The sequence below is a fragment of the Pseudophryne corroboree genome, chromosome 4 (assembly GCF_028390025.1).
Source record: "Pseudophryne corroboree isolate aPseCor3 chromosome 4, aPseCor3.hap2, whole genome shotgun sequence".
NCBI lineage: Eukaryota > Metazoa > Chordata > Amphibia > Anura > Myobatrachidae > Pseudophryne > Pseudophryne corroboree.
This window is the reverse complement of record NC_086447.1, coordinates 886,541,239-886,561,011: the sequence shown is the minus strand read 5'-3', so window position 1 is coordinate 886,561,011 and position 19,773 is coordinate 886,541,239. Positions and strand designations below refer to the sequence as shown.

Here is a 19,773-nt window from a genome sequence, read left to right as displayed (position 1 = left end):
TGGAAAGAGCAGGTGCCTCACATGTGGTTATATGTTGAAATCTAGTGAAATAGAATCCTACACCACTAAAGAAAAATTTAGTATAAGAGAATTTATAAATTGTGACACCACATATTGTATCTACGTGCTGCAGTGCCCTTGTGGTCTGCAGTACGTAGGTAGAACTACCCGCACTTTGAAAACCAGGTTTAGGGAGCACCGGTTGAACATTCTTAAGGGATATGTCAAAACAGTGTTTCGTACCATTTCTTTAAAGAGCATCATTGCAATCCTCTGGGTCTTAAAGTTGTGGGGGTCCATCAGGTTAAGAGGACCGAGAGAGGGGGGGGTCGATTCAGAAATCTATGCAAAAAAGAAGCGCTGTGGATTTTTCGGCTGAATACGTTGTCACCTCAGGGATTGAATGAGAGTCTAGAATTTGAGTCATTTGCATAGAAGGTTCCCTAGGGGGTAGGAGCCTCAGTAAACATTGAGAAATGGCACTTTTAGGTGGAATATGCTGGTTAAGATAACGTGGGGTGGTGGGGGAGGAGTTGGGGGGGGGGGGTTAGATAGTAGAGGCACTCCAAGTTTCTCATTTGAGTTAGGAACCGTATTACACTTAATGTTGAGTTTAGGGGGTTGTGTACCCCACACATATTATTATTTTAGTTGTGTAAAATATAGAGGGATGGAGGGGGGTCCATTATTTAGGAGAGGGTCATCAGTCATTGATAAGTGGGTCAGATTGGTCGATAGAACTCTTATTAGTGTGTGGTTAGGTTGTATATTTATTTATCTATTTTCAACCCTGATGTTAGCAATATAATTAGTGAACCAACCAGATCACAGTGCATTAGCAAAAATGTATTAGAAATGACGGTTAGGGTTGGGTGTTCAATTGGAGGATGACTGTTTATTACATGAACTAGGGATTCATAGGTTGGATGGAATAATTATTGGTTATTGGAGTTAGATAGTGGCGGATTGGTAGGGAATCTGAATGTGAAGAGTTGGGTCGGGGGTTCTATTCACGGAATGGGAAGTTTGATTCAGCTTTTTATTTGTATTAGCGACATAGGCTTCATGCAGCATTTTTTAACATCTATTGCTCTATTGAGATATATATTAGCACCTAACAATTTGACACTTCTATATATAAAAAACTCTGTGTAGAAACTCTCTTATATATATCAATGCATGTGCTAGGGGTTATACAACTGATGATGAATTATATTCAATATAGGTAAGACATAGTTCAATTTAAATGAGGAGATGAGACAGAGGAGTGGTAACGCAACAGTGTATGAAGGAGGAGGTTGCTGGTTCGATTCACTATGTAGATTTAATTGTTACATTTTTAAATAGTGGATAGATTAAGTGCATTATTATTTTTTTCTTCTGAATTGTTATGTAAAACTTCTTAGTACATGTTAGTTTGTGCAAAGCGGGCTTTGAGACTTGTATGTTTGAGATTATATGAGTGTATTCACAGTGAATATCTGATTGTATTTATCAGTTTAAATGACTTTTTGTGTAAGGTGTATACCCATTATATATTGGGTTAATAGGATTCTCTGTAGTCTTAATTAAGGAGGTTGGACTAGGAGGTGGCTGAGCAGGTGTGGTAACAGGTGTTGCATATTCATTATCAAATTCACCAATGAGATTTGACATCATTCTTATAAAAAGGGTCCTTTGACTACATGAAATTATTCTTTGATAAAGCCCCTGTGGGAGGAGCGAAATGCGTCAGTAGTTCTACGGTTGGACCCCTGCTGGAGTTAGACCCGTATCATACACCAGCTGCAGCATCCATCTGCTGGTTGACTCACTTTCGAGTGGAGAGGAGCCGCTCATCGGTGCCCGCAAACGGCACGTAGAGGTGGAGATCTGTGGAGCATCCAGACCTAGCAGGACAGGTTACAGCAGGCGCCAGTGCAGGTGCCGCTTTTTCCCCGCAGCTAGAAGCCAGCGCGGTGGACGTTGGGATGCACTCCTGCTGATACTACTTGCTCATACCTCACGTAAGATTCCGGTTGGAACGGCTCTCACTCAGTTCACTGTCCTATGTTGGATTGTTACGTTCAAAGGAACTTTGATACAAGGTGACTGTCTATTGGAAATATTTATTGTACGGGCTCCACCAGCAATTATATTTGATCTACTTTTGACTCTTTAAATTTAGTAATTCAGCTATAGAGCTAGTTTACACACTTCTGTGCACAGAATATGCTCAAGTCCACCTCCTTTTTGGAAAGTATGTATACTTGCTATCTTAGATGTTTAAACTACTGAGACCGGTCTTGTTTTATAATTTGTGATTATTCATATATTATTAAATATTTTTAATTTAACAGGAGTCTGTTATTATTGTCAGCCATATCATATAAAACATTTTTTTAATATAGCGCAAGAGTTTAAAAATTGGAGGTTTAAGACTCATGCCAGCCACACCAATCACACCATACAACTTGTGATAACCTTGCCCAGTTAACAGTATGAACAATAACTGAGCCTCACTCAACGGATGGCTCATAACAATAACCCTTATTAAGCAATAACTATATACGCGTATTGCAGAAAGTCCACTTTTATGCAGGAGCTGATTGGTCAGTACTTTATCTCAGTCCACTTTATCTCTCTCCAAGTCTATAGGGGTCATTCCGACCCGCACGCACGCTGCGGTTCATTGCAGCAGTGCGAATGGGTCGGAACTGCACATGTGCGGCAGCCGCATTGCGCAGGCGTGTCGTTGCCCGGCGACGCCGGGTACGAAGAAAGTGGTCGCAACGGCGGCCGCAAGAAGATTGACAGGAGGAAGGCGTTTCCGGGGTGTCAACTCACCATTTTCTGGGCGTGGAGATCTGTACGCAGGCGTGTCCAGGTATTTGGAGGGCGGATGTCTGACGTCAATTCCGAGACCTTCATTGCTGGATCCATCACACAGGGTAAGTAACTGCAGGGCTGGTCTTGTTTTACACACAACTTTTTTAGCATAGCAGGGCTGCACAAGCGATCGCAGCCCTAATATGCTAAAATACACTCCCCCATAGGCGGCGTCTAGTTGATCACGCGAGCAGCAAAAAGTTGCTACGTGCAATCAACTCGGAATTACCCCCTTAGTACATAGACCCCTTAGTTACTTTATTTACCCTGTTTTGTATCTGTAGTTTCTGTACATCACTGCAAAACTATGTTGCACCCTATACATTGATGATGATGATGATTGATGATGATGATGATGATAATAATAATATTCTATGAGGATGTCCAGATATACTAAATAATATATAAATGTATATTGGCTCCTGCTACAACACACCACATCATCCTTGTTATGTAAGCACACTCATAAAGACTTGTTACCTGCGTTCCTGTTGTTGATGTGATCACAGTAGTCCTGTGTGACTTCTCCTTATACTTTCACTATAGAATATAAGACATATTGGTTCATTGGCATATACCTGTAATTAGAATGTACCCACCAGTGCAGATAAGAGCACTGTTGGTATATACCCACCCGTACAGATAAGTGCGCTGTTGGAATGTACCCACCAGTACAGATAAGTGCGTTAATGGTATGTACCCACCAGTACAGATAAGTGCGCTAATGGTATATACCCACCAGTACAGATAAGTGCACTAATGGTATGTACATACCAGTACAGATAAGTGCACTAATGGTATGTACACACCAGTACAGATAAGTGCGCTAATGGTATGTACCCACCAGTACAGATAAGTGCGCTAATGGTATGTACACACCAGTACAGATAAGTGTGCTAATGCTATGTACCCACCAGTACAGATAAGTGCGCTAATGGTATGTACCCACCAGTACAGATAAGTGCGCTAATGCTATGTACCCAACAGTACAGATAAGTGCGCTAATAGTATGTACTCACCAGTACAGATAAGTGTGTTGTTGGTATGTACCCACCAGTACAGATAAGTGCACTAATAGTATATACCCACCAGTACAGATAAGTGCGCTAATGGTATGTACACACCAGTACAGATAAGTGCACTAATAGTATGTACCCACCAGTACAGATAAGTGTGCTAATGCTATGTACCCACCAGTACAGATAAGTGCGCTAATGCTATGTACCCAACAGTACAGATAAGTGTGCTAATGCTATGTACCCAACAGTACAGATAAGTGTGCTAATGCTATGTACCCACCAGTACAGATAAGTGCGCTAATGCTATGTACCCACCAGTACAGATAAGTGTGCTAATGCTATGTACCCACCAGTACAGATAAGTGTGCTAATGCTATGTACCCACCAGTACAGATAAGTGCGCTAATGCTATGTGCCCAACAGTACAGATAAGTGTGCTAATAGTATGTACTCACCAGTACAGATAAGTGTGTTGTTGGTATGTACTCACCAGTACAGATAAGTGTGTTGTTGGTATGTACCTACCAGTACAAATAAGTGTGCTAATAGTATGTACTCACCAGTACAGATAAGTGCGTTGTTGGTATGTACTCACCAGTACAGATTAGTGCGCTAATGGTATGTACCCACCAGTACAGAAAAGTGCGCTAATAGTATGTACTCACCAGTACAGATAAGTGCGCTGGTGGTATGTACCCACCAGTACAGGTTAAGTATGATATACCTACAATCAAAATCCTGACGGTCAAAATACCGACAACCACTGTCTGACGGTCAAAATACCAACAAAGTCAAAATCCCAACATGGTCAAAATACCAACATTTAAAATACAGACAAGGTCAAAATACAGACATTTAAAATGTCGACAGGTCAAAAAGTCAACACAGTTTTTTCATATCTTTTTTTGTGTGTGTATGTTGACATGGACACCGTATAAGTGTAACGTGTCCCCTCGCATGGCTTGCTGCATTCGCCATGCTTCGGGCGCTATTATATTCCCTCTCCGGGTCCACTGGGATGGTAAAGTCTGAACAAGTCGATCATGAAAAACACATGTCAACTTTCTGACTTGTTGACATTTTAAATGTCGGTATTTTGACCATGTTGGTATTTTGACCTTGTCAGTATTTTGACAGTCGGTCAATGGTTGTCGGTATTTTGACCGTCTGGATTTTGATTGTAGGTAAACTGACCGCATCCCCACCAGTACAGATAAGTGCACTGTCTCCAACCCTACTGACGCATGCCATTGTCCCATTTTTACCTAGAGACCTCCACAGAAGAAGCAGACAATTCCCTGGAGATGAGCAGCTCGTGTTCCAGTATGTGAAAACTTATAATACAATATCATTTTATCGAAGCAAAGAAATACATGCTGGGCCTGATACGGAGTTGCACGCAGGTCCGACAGCTGTCGCACTCAGAATGCGGCGGGATTTCAAATGCTAATGCAACTATAATTAATTCTCTATGTGGGGCCTATTTGTCAATTAATATTTGCAGGATATCTGCAAATATTAAGTACCCCCGGCATTTATGTACAGTAGACCGCAGTTTTCGCTCGCAAAAACGACCCCATGGTTGCTCAAAAATGGCAAGGATATGCTCCTTCCAGAGCCCCTGTCCCTGCAGGTGTGTCTTCATACATCCCAGCAATCTATCGTTTCTTATTGCTGCAAATCGCAATGAATAAATATGCCCCTTCATGTGCACACATTGCATGGCTACGCTATTTCTGTATGTGAGCAGCCATCATCATCACTGGCAATACACTAACGCCATGCTGTTGCAAGAGCGGCATCTCCTTGATATACGCACTACTCACAATATGGTGTAACGCTGGCAACGGCCTCGCTTGCAACTCAATATTGGACCCACAATATCTGAGTAGCATGGGTGCAAAGACGTGGGGCCTGATTCAGACGTGGATGCAGTTGCAGCCTTGAATGCGTCTTTTGCCGCAGCCATGACTGCGTCTTAATGCTAATGCTGTGGCCAATAGTTTTCCTGCTAAGACACACAGTGGCTGTGGCGCTAATCCACCGCCGTGCGTAGTAAGACGCACCATTGGTTGCACCATCAGAACGATAACACCTACCCTCTGGCATTTCACTGTCTGATCATGGCTGCCGGGGTCCATGGATGCAGTCGCTGACTGCGACATGCCATGCGTGGCTAGCCCCCCCCCCCCCCCCACCCTCTGTTATCTCACTCGAACACCCACCGAAATTGCATGTCTCTGCATGCAATTTTAATCTGCATAACTGTAACCATCGGGGCGCATGCACAATGCGACTTGGACGCATGCGCTGGCCGAAAACATTGGCCGCTTGCGTGTGTCACTGTCATTACGTGTACCTCTGAATCAGGAAAATGGTTTTGTTTGACTGAATGTCTAAGTTATAATCTCCTGTATTGCATAGGTCAGGAGATGGATTGCTCGGAACCATACAGTGAATGTACAGAAGCAGAAGGTACAAACTGTGAAATAAGCAATGGATTTGTGCTAAGATAATAATAACTAAATTGCAGCTGCAGGCTACCCTACTTTAAGTGCATCAGGGAAAGAAAAAATGCTGCCCTGTCTGCCATCGATGGCAGAGACCCAGTGGATCTTCATCATTAATGGCAACCTTTGGTGACAAAACATCGATTATTAGCAAGTGCAACTAGAGATGTGTGCCGAACTGTTTTTGCTGGATTTGAATTTTGCTCTGATTTGTCATCCGGCTTTGATTTGACAAACCACTGTGACTGGTTTTGGATTTGCATTTTCTTTTTTTATGAAAAAAAAAGCTAAAATCACAAAATTTGGGCCTTTTTTCCCCTAGAGTATTACTAACCTCAATAACATTAATTTCCAGTCATTTCCAGTCAATTTTGAGCACTTCGCAGCTCACAATATTGTTTTCACCAATATTGGCCAAAGGCTGCAGCAAGCTGGCTCATTACTAAGCAACAGAGCAGTAAACACACAGCAGTTTATAGCACATCTATGAAACATTGCCACAGCGTACTGGGGTACAGTACACAGAACAGTGCAAACAATAGATCTATCTATCTGTCTATATATATTTATTTATTTTCAATTGCAGCTCGGTTAAAACTGCGTGGAGTCACAGGGCTGATAGATGCACGTAAATAAAGTGCACCAAACAGTACAAACAATAGAAAAATATATATATTTTTTATTTTTCTGTTTTTTAACTTGCAGCTCAGTTCGAAATGCTTGGATCACAGGGCTTATAGATGCACGTGAATAAAGCGCACTAGGGTAAAGTGCACCAAACAGTACAATTTACAGCAGAGTATAGCACAGCACACAGCAACATGCAGCGTGCCCCCTATACACAGTCACTATACAGCACAGCCATTTCTGATACTCTGGACACAGCACAGCCAGTATAGCAGAGTATAGCGCAGCACACAGCAGCATGCAGTGTGCCTCCTATACACAGTCACTATACCTCACAGCCACTTGTGAGACTCTGGACACAGCACAGCCTGTAGAGCAGAATATAGCGCAGCACACTGCAGCATGCAGCATGCCCCCTATACACAGTCACTATACAGCACAACCACTGGTGAGACTCTGGTCACAGCACAGCCAGTATAGCACAGCACACAGCAGCGTGTAGCGTGCCCCCTATACACAGTCACTATGCGGCACAGCCAATGGTGAGACTCTGGACACAGCACAGCCAGTATAGCAGAGCATAGCACAGCACATAGCAGCATGCAGCGTGCCCCCTAGACACAGTCACTATACAGCACAGACACTTGTGAGACTATGGACACAGCACAGCCAGTGCAGCAGAGTACAACGCAGCACACCGCAGCGTGCAGTGTGCCCTCTATACACAGCCGCTATACAGCACAGCCACTTCTGATACTCTGGACACAGCATAGCCAGTATAGCAGAGTATAGCGCAGCACACAGCAGCATGCAGCATGCCACCTATACACAGTCACTATACAGCACAGCTACTGGATAGACTCTGGACACAGCACAGCCAGTGTAGCAGAGTACAACACAGCACACCGCAGCATGCCCCCTATACACAGTCACTATACCTCACAGCTACTGGATAGACTCTGGACACAGCACAGCCAGTGTAGCAGAGTATAGAGCAGCACACCGCAGCATGCCCCCTATACACAGTCACTATACCTCACAGCTACTGGAGAGACTCTGGACACAGCACAGCCAGTTTAGCAGAGTATAGCACAGCACACCGCAGCATGCCCCCTATACACAGTCACTATACCTCACAGCTACTGGAGAGACTCTGGACACAGCACAGCCAGTTTAGCAGAGTATAACGCAGTAAACAGCAGTTTGCATTACACTGAACTGGCACCGAGTCCTAGCCACGGCGCCTTATATAGAATCCAAATCCTGTGAGAATCCGATGCCAGGAGGATGACGTTCAGCCTCGATGTGGGACCCGAGTCTGATGGGAACACCCAAGCCTCGGCTCGAATGGACTCGGGTCCCCAGTGTTCTAAATGATCCGAATTCCATAGAATTCGGATCGCTCATCTCTATTAGCAACCAACGATAGATAAGGCACCTGTCACATTGATGCATGAATACTGTGGTGTCACACTCACCTCAACATGAAGCAAAGTTCATACATACGGGATGTACTTATACGGGATGTAGTCACAATGCTGGCACCCACTCACAATCCCGACAGTCGGCATGCTGACTAACAGGGACTATTCCCACTTGTGGGTGTCCACGACACCCATAGAGTGGGAATAGAACCTGTGGGAATAGAATCTCGCCACCGAGCCCGCAAGGGGCTTTGTAGCGTTTGCCCCCCAAATGATCTAGTAACTACTGTTACAATAGATAAATGGAACCCTAAAGAGGCTGCATGGAGTAAGGAAAAATATCAATCTCAATAATAAAAATACCTATTTAGAATAATAAGTCAGGTTCCATACTACAGCTCACCTATATAGCATATTCATCACAACATGATATCTTGCCAGTAAAACAAAAAGGTAGTGAAAATAAGGTCAGCAATTTCAAATCTGGCGGCATCTCATGTCATTATCACATGATGTACACTCTTTCCTTTCTGCAGGAGAGTCCAACTGTCAAGAAATGGCAAGTGCTGTCAGCAGTCTGGAGTCACGTATGTAAAGACTGTTACTTCTCTAGTGTCTTTAAAATATGGTAACATGGTGGAATAGTGGTAAGCACTGCTGCCTCAGGGCCAGATGTACTAAAACTTGAAACGTGATAAAGTGGAGAGTGGTAAACACATTTAAAGTAACTATCCAGCTTCTGTCATTTTTCAAACACAGCCTTTAACATGGCAGTTAGGAGCTGATTGGCTGGTACTTTGTCTGCCTCCACTTTATCACTTTTCAAGGCTTAGTACATCTGCCCCTCACAGAGAGAAGGCATTGGTTTGATTCTGACCATAGCACTATCTCTCCATGGTGTTAGTAAACTTTTACCCTGTGTATGTGTGGGATTCCTCTTGGTGCTCTGGTTTCTTCCCACACTCCAAAAAAATGAAAGGCATTCAAATTGCTGGCTGTCGGGATCTCAGCTGTCAGGATACCGACGCCGGAATTCCAACACCTAGTGAAATACCCCCAGCTGAAATTCCCACTCGGGTGGTGGTCCACGCTACCACCCGAGGGGGCATATAACCCTATGGTGACCGAAGGTCGCCACCGGGCCCAAAGCGTAGTGACCACAGCGAGACCCGCAAGTGGACATGCTGCATTCGCCGCCAGGATCCCGACAGCCGGGATATCATACTGATCCCCAAAAAACATGCTGGTAGGTTCAAACTGCGTGGATCACAGAGCTTATAGATGCACATGAACAAAGTACACCAAACAGTACAAACAATAGAAATATATATTTATTTTTCTTTCTTTTTTTTTTAATTTGCAACTCGGTTCGAACTGCATGGATCACAGGGCTTATAGATGCACATGAACAGAGTGCACCAGACAGTACAAACAAAAGAAATATATACAGGTTGAGTATCCCTTATCCAAATATTCAGAAATACGGAATATTCCGAAATACGGACTTTTTTGAGTGAGATAGTGAAACCTTTGTTTTCTGATGGCTCAATGTGCACAAACTTTGTTTAATACACAAAGTTATTAAAAATATTGTATTAGAAGACCTTCAGGCTGTGTGTATAAGGTGCATATGAAACATAAATGAATTGTGTGAATGTACACACACTTTGTTTAATGCACAAAGTTCTAAAAAATATTGGCTAAAATGACCTTCAGGCTGTGTGAATAAGGTGTATATGAAACATAAATGCATTCTGTGCTTAGACTTAGGTCCCATCACCATGATATCTCATTATGGTATGCAATTATTCCAAAATACGGAAAAATCCGATTTCCAAAATTCCTCTGGTCCCAAGCATTTTGGATAAGGGATACTCAACCTGTATTACATTTTCTTTTTTTTAATTTGCAGCTCGGTTCGAACTGCGTGGATCACGGGGCTTATAGATGCACATGAACAAAGCACATTAGGGTAAAATGCACCAAACAGTACAATTTACAGCATAGTGCAGCACACAGCTTCCCGCACTCCAAAAACATACTAAGAGGTTCATTGGTGTCTGACAAGCGAAAAAAATGCCGGCGCTGGAATCCTGACAACACTCAGAATGTCGACATCAGAATACAGCAAGCCGACATCCCTACCGTAAGCATGCAGGGGACTCCTAAGGTTAGGCCTGGGGGGGGGGGGGGGGGGGTGTTCGGTTTAGGTAACACCGGGGAGCTTAGGGTTAGGCTGCGGGGAGGGGGCTTAGGGTTAGGCTGCAAGGGGGGGGGGGTAGAATTAGGCACCATCTGGGAGGGTTTGGGTTAGACTGTGGGGGGGAGGTGTTAGGCTGTGGGAACGGAGGGTTAAGGTTAGAGGGTAGGGTAAGTTCTCAGGTAGGGTAATTCTCAGCATCGGGATGCCAGTGTCAGTCTTTTGATTGCTGGCATCCCAAACGCCAGTGTTGAGTGTATTTTTGTGGTTATTAAGTATATAAGGCCTGATTCAGACATAGAAACTTAGGGCCCGATTCAGACCTGATCGCTGCTGTTTTCGCACAGCGGGCGATCAGTAATTAACTGCGTATGCACCGCAATGCGCTTGCGCGTCAGCAAAAACAACAGGCATCACCGGTCAGCAACAGGATGTTGCGAAAAATTCTAATCGCACAGCCATTCGCATGCTGATTGACAGGAGGAGGCCGTTTGTGGGTGATAACTGACCGCTTTCTGGGAGTGTCAGGGAAAACGTAAGCGTTCCCAAGCGTTTTCAGGGAGGGTGTGTGATGTCAGCTCCGGATCCGATCAGCCCGTTCTCATCGCACTGTAGGAGTAAGTCCTGGGCTGCGCACAGACTGCACACACTGGTAAAAACCAGCCACTGGTGAGTGAGGTGCGAACGGATTTGCAGCTGTCCGCTGAGGGTGTTTTAGCAGCTTGGCGTACACAAGCGATCGCACACTTGCACGGCGAATATACACTCCCCATGGGCTGCAACCTATCTGATCGCAGGACAACAATTTTAGTAGCCTAGTGATCAGGTCTGAATTACCCCCTTAGTCTGGCCATGTATGCACACACCTACACATTAGGGTTCATTTTGTCGGGAGCCAATTTACCTACCATTATATATTTGGACTGTGGGAGGAAACCCATGCAAATATGGGATAATATACTAACTCCACACAGTCTCTCCTGCGCCTCACTTCACAGGTCCCTGTCTCCAGTAGCCATTTGAAATATAGCGCCGGCTTATAAGCCAATCAAAGTTCACGGGCCGGCAGCCAATCAAGAGCTGGTCCGCGAGCTCTGATTGGCTGACAGCCAGAGACATTTTAAATGACTGCCGGAGATGGGGAAACAGCGAGGGGCAAGAGAGACGCGCGTAGCGCTCTCCTCCCTTCAGCGTCAAGAGACGGGAATCGGCGGCAGCAGCAGGCATGTGTGCGGGGGGAGGGTGCCGGACATTAGGGGGTGCCTATGCACACCAGGCACCCTCTGTGCGCATGCCTATGATGGTAATGGCGTCGCGGCTGCATCTTTGTACGCAGCGGTGATTTGAAAATATGTAAAAGGAGTTATCTGTTGTAGATGGACAGAAACTGCAGACTATTATGATCGGCAGCCACTGAACTCGTCACACCCAGACAAAGAGGATGACATGCCCCCGTTTTCAGGGACACTCCCTGGTACCACCCTGCCTTTGCCCCCAAACAGTGCTGCGGCTTCGGGGCTCTGCGAGCGAGGTCACCGATCAGGATCTGCACAAGCACAGTGCAGCTTCTGTGTATGTGCAGATTGGAAAACATTGTAGTATTGCGAAAACATCACCATTCCGTGATGGTCTGAATCAGTCCCATAGAATCAAGTAGGACAGGCACTGATGTGAATAACTCAATACTCTGTACAGCACTGCACAATATGGTGGTGCTATATAAAATAGATACATAATACATACCCTACAACATTTTAAACATAAAAATCGGTACAAATTCGAAAAGTGGGCGTGGCCATGGATGAAGGGGGCGTAGTCACACCCCTTTTCCAATACTTTCAATGGAAGTTTGGAGAGCCAAAAATCAGTACAGACCATAAAAAAAAGGTACCGTACCTGCCAAAAAGGTGCAGCTGGAGGGTATGATAATAGTGATCATACATGTGAATAGGTTGTGGTAATGTGTATAATATGTATTACAGACATGGATTTTTCTGAGCTATTTGAAGAGAGCAACAAGGAAAAAGACAGCACAGGGGACACAGACAACAGTCACAGTGGTAAAATGAGCATACTTTCTATATACACGGTTAAGGTGTGTACACACGGTGAGATCCTGGCTATGTCCGATTTTGTTTATGCGATTTCCCTTGAACTCCCCCAGACCCAAGATAGCACAAATTTTGACTATCTGTGCTTGAGATTTTGTCTATGGGGGTCATTCCAAGTTGATCGCTAGCTGCCGATTTTCGCAGCGCAGCGATCGGCTAAAAATAGGCATTTCTGCGCATGCGTATGGGCCGCAATGCGCACACGCGCCGTACGGGTACAAAGCCCGTTGTGGTTGTGCACAGGTTGTAGCGAAGTTTTCAGTCGCACTGACAGCCGCAAGAAGATTGACAGGAAGGGGGCGTTTCTGGGTGCCAACTGACCGTTTTCTGGGAGTGTTTGCAAAAACGCAGGCGTGTCTGAAAAAACGCAGGCGTGGCTGGGCGCTCGCTGGGCGGGTGTATGACGTCAAATCCGGACAGGAATAGGCTGAAGTGATTGCAAGCGCTGAGTAAGTTCAGAGCTACTCAGAAACTGCACAAACTGTTTTTGCAGAGCTCGGCTGCACATGCGTTCACACTTCTGCTAAGCTAAAATACACTCCCCAGTGGGCGGCGGCATAGCGTTTGCATGGCTGCTAAAACTAGCTAGTGATCAACTCGGAATGACCCCCCCATGTGCGCTGCAGGTGGGGCAGATGTAACATGTGCAGAGAGAGTTAGATTTGGGTGGGGTCTGTTCAATCTGAAATCTAAATTGCAGTGTAAAAATAAAGCAGCCAGGATTTACCCTGCACAGAAACAAAATAACTCACCCAAATCTAACTCTCTCTGCACGTTATATCTGCCCTTCCTGCAGTGCACATGGGGGGGTCATTCCGAGTTGATCGTAGTTTAGCACAGCTACAATCATTCACACTAACATGAGGGGGGACGCCCAGCACAGGGCTAGTCCGCCCCGCATGTCAGTGCCGCCGCCCCCCCCTGCAGCGTGCTGGCCGGGAGCTACTCCGCCGTTTCGCCCCCTCCTGCCCATCGACCGCCTCTGCCTGTCAATCAGGCAGAGGCGATCGTAGTGCAGCGACGGGCATGCGCGGTTCTGACCTGATCGCGAAAAATGAAAAACTGCAGCATGCGATCGGGTCAGAATGACCCCCTCGGTTTTGCCCAACTGCTAACAAATTTGCTGCTGCGATCACCTCTGAATTACCCCCTAAGTGCCAATTTTGACTATAGTTTGTACTAGATAGTACACCAAATAGTCAAGATTGACTTGCCTGCACAGTCTATCTAGCCTTACGATACCGACCCCACGGGAGTGCACATCGGGATCGAATCGGTATCGCAAGGTGCCTTAAGGGCCCCATACACTAGTGCGATATTGCCTGTTTTCATGCAATTGAGACGAACTGCTGAGACGGATTGCATGAAAAGTGTCACATTACATGTCCTTTTCGTGTGATTGCGATGCAATGCGAGTTCCCGTGCGTCTCCCATCGCAATCGCAGATCACGCGTGCTACACGTTAGATTTATCTCATTTGCATGGAAATAGGTTTAATACAATTAGATTGCACGAGATAAAGCACATGTAAAAATACACTCAAGTAGCAAATCGCAATCGCAAGGCTCCCGGGAAGCTCCCAGCCAGATTGCAGGAAAATTGCATGCAAGTCATTGCTGAGATACATCTCCCTAGTGCAGGCTTTTTCAACCAGTGTGCGGTGGCACACTAGTGTGCTGCGGAGCCAGAGCAGCTTGTGGCACCTTCAGAGTGAACTGTTGGCCCGGGCTCTTCTTAGAGGATCAGTCGTGCTCCGGCCGTGACGTATGCCTTGAAGACGCGACGGTGTGATATCATAGTTCATGGCCGCCGCTTCTCATCACGCAGTCAGCCCACCCACCTGCACACACATCTTCCAGTTCCCGCCTGCATCCACAGCTTTCCTTGCCCACCCACATCCACACCTGCCCGACCGCACACTGCTCAGTATTCGCAGCAATCCACTATGAACAACCCCCGCCACTGAGGGACAGGGAGGAGGACAGCTGACCTGTAGGGGCTAATATTTGTTATGTTATTTCTCCTGTGGGGAACAATAGAATTTATGTGGGGAGAATAAGGATTTATGGATTTATGGGGGGAACAATGTGAATAATTCATGTGGGGAGCAATAGGATTTATGTGGGGAGAAATGTGATTGTTTTTTCTGTGTAGGCCAATGCATGTGTGAATTTTTTTTTACTATGAGGGCCAATGTGTGTTTTTTTTTTTTTTTTTTGTGGGGAACTGATGGTGTGCCGTGGCAATTTTAAAATATTGGGGGTCATTCTTACCCGTTCGCTCGCTGCTGTTTGTCGCAGCCGAGTGTACGGGTCTCTACTGCGCATGCGCCGTAGTGCGCCGGCGCATGCCAGATGGCCGAAGGCCGTGGCAGGGCTGCGATCGCCTCTGCCTGATTGACAGGCAGAGGCGGAGGCTGGGCGGGAGGGGGCGAAACGGCGGCGTTTGGCCGCCATTTCGTAGGCGCCGTCCAGCCAACGCAGGTGTGGCCGGACCGAACGGGGGGCGGGCCGCAGCGGCTGCGTGATGTCACACGCAGCCGCTGCGGGCCGGGGAGCGAGGAGTAGCTCCCGGCCAGCACGCTAAAGCTGCGCTGGTCGGGAGCTATTCTGGAAGTGCAAAGGCATCGCCGCTGTGCGATGCCTTTGCACTTCTGCGGGGGGGGGGGGCGACATTGACATGCGGGGTGGACAAGCCCCGTGCTGGGCGTCCCCCCGCATGTCAGTGTGAATGATCGTAGCTGTGCTAAATTTAGCACAGCTACGATCAACTCGGAATGACCCCCATTGTTCGGTGTGCTGCGAGTAAAAAAAGGTTGAAAATCACTGCCCTAGTGTATGGGGGCCCCGTGAGATATGCACTAACTTTTCAGAAGATTTTGACTATATAGTCAAGATCTTACAGATTTATCTGACCGTGTGTAAAAAACACACCATAACTCTGAGAAGCAGAGCCATCACATCAGAGAATAGCCAGCATGATTACTGGAGCCCAAGAATGTGTCACAACCAGGGGAGCCACAACCTTCTTGGTTGGGGGGTCTAAGACATAATTTTATTTTTGCGTCTCTATATCGCTGTACGGTGCCTCCTCAGGGCAGGTGGACTTACCCATCTCACCACCTACCTGATGGCAAAGATATCTATCGATCTATCTCTAGACACATACACACATAAGCACATATTTATGCAATAAACAGCAGAGTGGGCCTAATTCAAGGTTGATGTCAAAAATAGGATAATTACCTACCGGTAAATCCTTTTCTCGTAGTCCGTAGAGGATGCTGGGGTCCACATTAGTACCATGGGGTATAGACGGGTCCACTAGGAGCCATTGGCACTTTAAGAGTTTGAGAGTGTGGGCTGGCTCCTCCCTCTATGCCCCTCCTACCAGACTCAGTCTAGAAACTGTGCCTGAGGAGACGGACAACTTCGAGAGAAGGATTATACACAGATAGTGGCGAGATTCATACCAGCTCACACACAAGGCAAACCAAGCTAACTAGCTTGAAACATCAGCAACGGCTGAACAATGGCCCTCATTCCGAGTTGATCACTCGCTAGCTGCTTTTAGCAGCAGTGCACACGCTAGGCCGCCACCCCCTGGGAGTGTATCTTAGCTTAGCAGAAGTGCGAACGAAAGATTAGCAGAACTGCTCGTAAATCTTTTCCTGCAGTTTCTGAGTAGCTCCAGACCTACTCCTATCTTGCGATCACCTCAGTCAGTTTAGTTCCTGCTTTGATGTCACAAACACGCCCTGCGTTCGGCCAGCCACTCCCCCGTTTCTCCAGGCACGTCTGCGTTTTCAACTGACACGCCTGCATTTTTAGCACACTCCCAGAAAACGCTCAGTTACCTCCCAGAAACGCCCCTTTCCTATCAATCACTCCCCGATCAGCAGTGCGACTGAAAAGCGCCGCTCTGGCTTGTGTAAAACTGCATAGTTTTATGTGAAAGTACTTTGCGCGTGCGCACTGCGGCCAATGCGCATGCGCAGAAATGCCGATTTTAGCCTGATCGCTGTACTGCGAAAATCTGCAGCGAGCGATCAACTCGGAATGACCACCCATATTACTTACCAAGTAACAAAACAGTACTTCACCAAGAACTAAGCAGTACTGAACTAAGTAATCACTGCAGGATCACGAAGCGCTGGGCGGGCGGGCGCCCAGTATCCTCTACGGACTACGAGAAAAGGATTTACCGGTAGGCAATTAAAATCCTATTTTCTCTAACGTCCTAGAGGATGCTGGGGTCCACATTAGTACCATGGGGATGTACCAAAGCTCACAGAACGGGAGGGAGAGCGCGGAGGCTCCTGCAGAACTAATTGACCAAACTTCAGACCCTCAGCGGCCAAGGTATCGAACTTGTAGAACTTTGCAAACGTGTTCGACCCAGACCAAGTAGCCGCTCGGCAAAGCTGTAAAGCCGAGACACCCCGGGCAGCCGCCCAGGAAGAACCCACCTTACGAGTAGAGTGGGCCTTAACAGACGTAGGACACGGCAATCCTGCTGTAGAATACGCATGCTGGATAGTGAACCTGATCCAGCGAGAGATTATCTGCTTAGAACCGACACCCGGGCTGGCTTCAGAACATCCCGGACCATTGTTTGTATCACCAACGCTTTTTCCTCTGGAAGAAACACTCTCTGCACTTCCGTATCGAGGATCATTCTCAGAAATGACAACCTCCTGGTTGGTTCCAAATGTGATTTTGGAAGATTCAGGATCCAACCATGTTCCCTGAGAAGCTGGGTCGTGAGAGATATGGACTGTAACAGCTTCTCCTTGGACGATGCTTTTAACAGCAGATCGTCCAGATATGGAATTATGTTCACCCCCTGTCTGCGGAGGAGAACCATCATTTCCGCCATCACCTTGGTGAATACCCTCGGTGCTGTGGAGTGGCCGAATGGCAGGGCCTGGAATTGAAAATGACAGTCCACCAGTGGGAATCGGAGATAAGCTTGATGCGGCGGCCAAATCGGAATGTGGAGGTACGCATCCTTGATATCCAGGGATACCAGGAATTCCCCCTCCTCCAGACCTGATATCACCGCCCTTAGAGACTCCATTTTGAACTTGAACTCCCTCAGAAAGGGGTTTAATGATTTTAAGTTCAGAATGGGCCTGACCGAACCTTCCGGTTTCGGTACCACGAAAAGGTTCGAATAGTAACCCTTGTTTTGCATCTGGGGAGGAACTGGTACAATAACCTGTGCCTCCACCAACTTCTGGATGGCTCCCTGTAGGGTAGCCCTGTCTGCCGGCAAAGCTGGCAAGCCTGATTTGAAGAACCAGTAAGGAGGGAGATCTTCAAATTCCAGTTGGTACCCCGGGACACAATATCTTGTACCCAGGTATCCAGGCCGGACGACACCCAGACGTGACTGAAATGTCTGAGTCTCTCCCCCACCGGCCCTACCTCCAGGCCGCGCGGTCCACCGTCATGCGGAGGACTTTGGCATACCTGAAGCAGGCTTCTGTTCCTGGGAACCCGCAGCAGGAGGTTTCTTGGATTTTGGTCGACCTCCTCTAAAGAAGGTGTTGGACGGTTTGGCCTTTCTTGTTTTAGCAACCCGAAAGGACTGTGATGCAGCTGAAGAAAAAGGTTTCTTCGTAGCAGGTGCAGCTGAGGGAAGAAAAGGTGACTTACCCGCTGTAGCCGTGGAAGTCCACGCATCCAACGCTTCCCCAAATAGAGCCTGACCTGTGTAGGGTAGGGTCTCCACACCTCTCCTGGATTCCACGTCGGCAGACCACTGGCACAGCCAAAGTCCCCTACGAGCTGAGACAGACATGGAAGATATCCCTGCAGCCATTGAACCCAGGTCTTTCATGGATTCCACCATAAATCCTGCAGAATCCTGATTGTTACGAAAAACAATTCAACATCACTTTTATCCATTGTATCCAAATCCTCAAGTAACTTTACTGTACACTGTACCACTTTACTGTACTAACCACTTTACTGTAGCTTTGGAAATCCATGCACAGGCAATAGTGGGACGTAGACTCGCCCCTGAAGCCGTATATATGGATTTGAGCGTTGTATCAATTTTGCGTTCAGCGGCTCCTTTAAGGCGATAGATACTGGAACAGGTAAAACCACCTTTTTTGAGAGTCTGGATACAGACGCGTCCACTATGGGTGGGTTTTCCCATCTTTTCCTATCCTCCTCAGGGAAGGGGAAAGCAACCAGAACCTTTCTAGGGATCTGGAATTTTTTCTCCGGGTGTTCCCATGCTTTCTCAAAAAATAAGAATTTACTCACCGGTAATTCTATTTCTCATAGTCCGTAGTGGATGCTGGGGACTCCGTAAGGACCATGGGGATTAGCGGCTCCGCAGGAGACTGGGCACAACTATAAAGAAAGCTTTTAGACTACTGGTGTGCACTGGCTCCTCCCACTAAGACCCTCTTCCAGACCTCAGTTAGGATACTGTGCCCGGAAGAGCTGACACAATTAGGAAGGATTTTGAATCCCGGGTAAGACTCATACCAGCCACACCAATCACACCGTATAACTCGTGATACAATACCCAGTTAACAGCATGATAACAACTGAGCCTCTCAACAGATGGCTCAACAATAACCCTTTAGTTAAGCAATAACTATATATAAGTATTGCAGACAATCCGCACTTGGGATGGGCGCCCAGCATCCACTACGGACTATGAGAAATAGAATTACCGGTGAGTAAATTCTTATTTTCTCTTTCGTCCTAAGTGGATGCTGGGGACTCCGTAAGGACCATGGGGATTATACCAAAGCTCCCAAACGGGCGGGAGAGTGCGGATGACTCTGCAGCACCGAATGAGAGAACTCAAGGTCCTCCTCAGCCAGGGTATCAAATTTGTAGAATTTAGCAAACGTGTTTACCCCTGACCAAGTAGCAGCTCGGCAAAGTTGAAGAGCCGAGACCCCTCGGGCAGCCGCCCAAGAAGAGCCCACTTTCCTTGTGGAATGGGCTTTCACTGATTTAGGATGCGGCAGTCCAGCCGCAGAAT

At 46.7% G+C, this 19,773-nt stretch overlaps 1 protein-coding gene across 1 annotated transcript in view; it reads left to right on the top strand.

Moving 5' to 3' along the window:
• Positions 1-19,773, top strand: part of LOC134910615 (uncharacterized protein DDB_G0273453/DDB_G0273565-like) — a 139,689-nt gene that overhangs the window by 31,139 nt on the left and 88,777 nt on the right. The window contains exons 2-5 of the mRNA XM_063918869.1: positions 5,157-5,210; positions 6,312-6,362; positions 8,985-9,035; positions 12,631-12,708. Of these exons, the coding sequence (XP_063774939.1) occupies positions 5,192-5,210; positions 6,312-6,362; positions 8,985-9,035; positions 12,631-12,708 (199 nt within the window). The 5' untranslated portion in view covers positions 5,157-5,191. The remainder of the gene's footprint in view (positions 1-5,156; positions 5,211-6,311; positions 6,363-8,984; positions 9,036-12,630; positions 12,709-19,773) is intronic.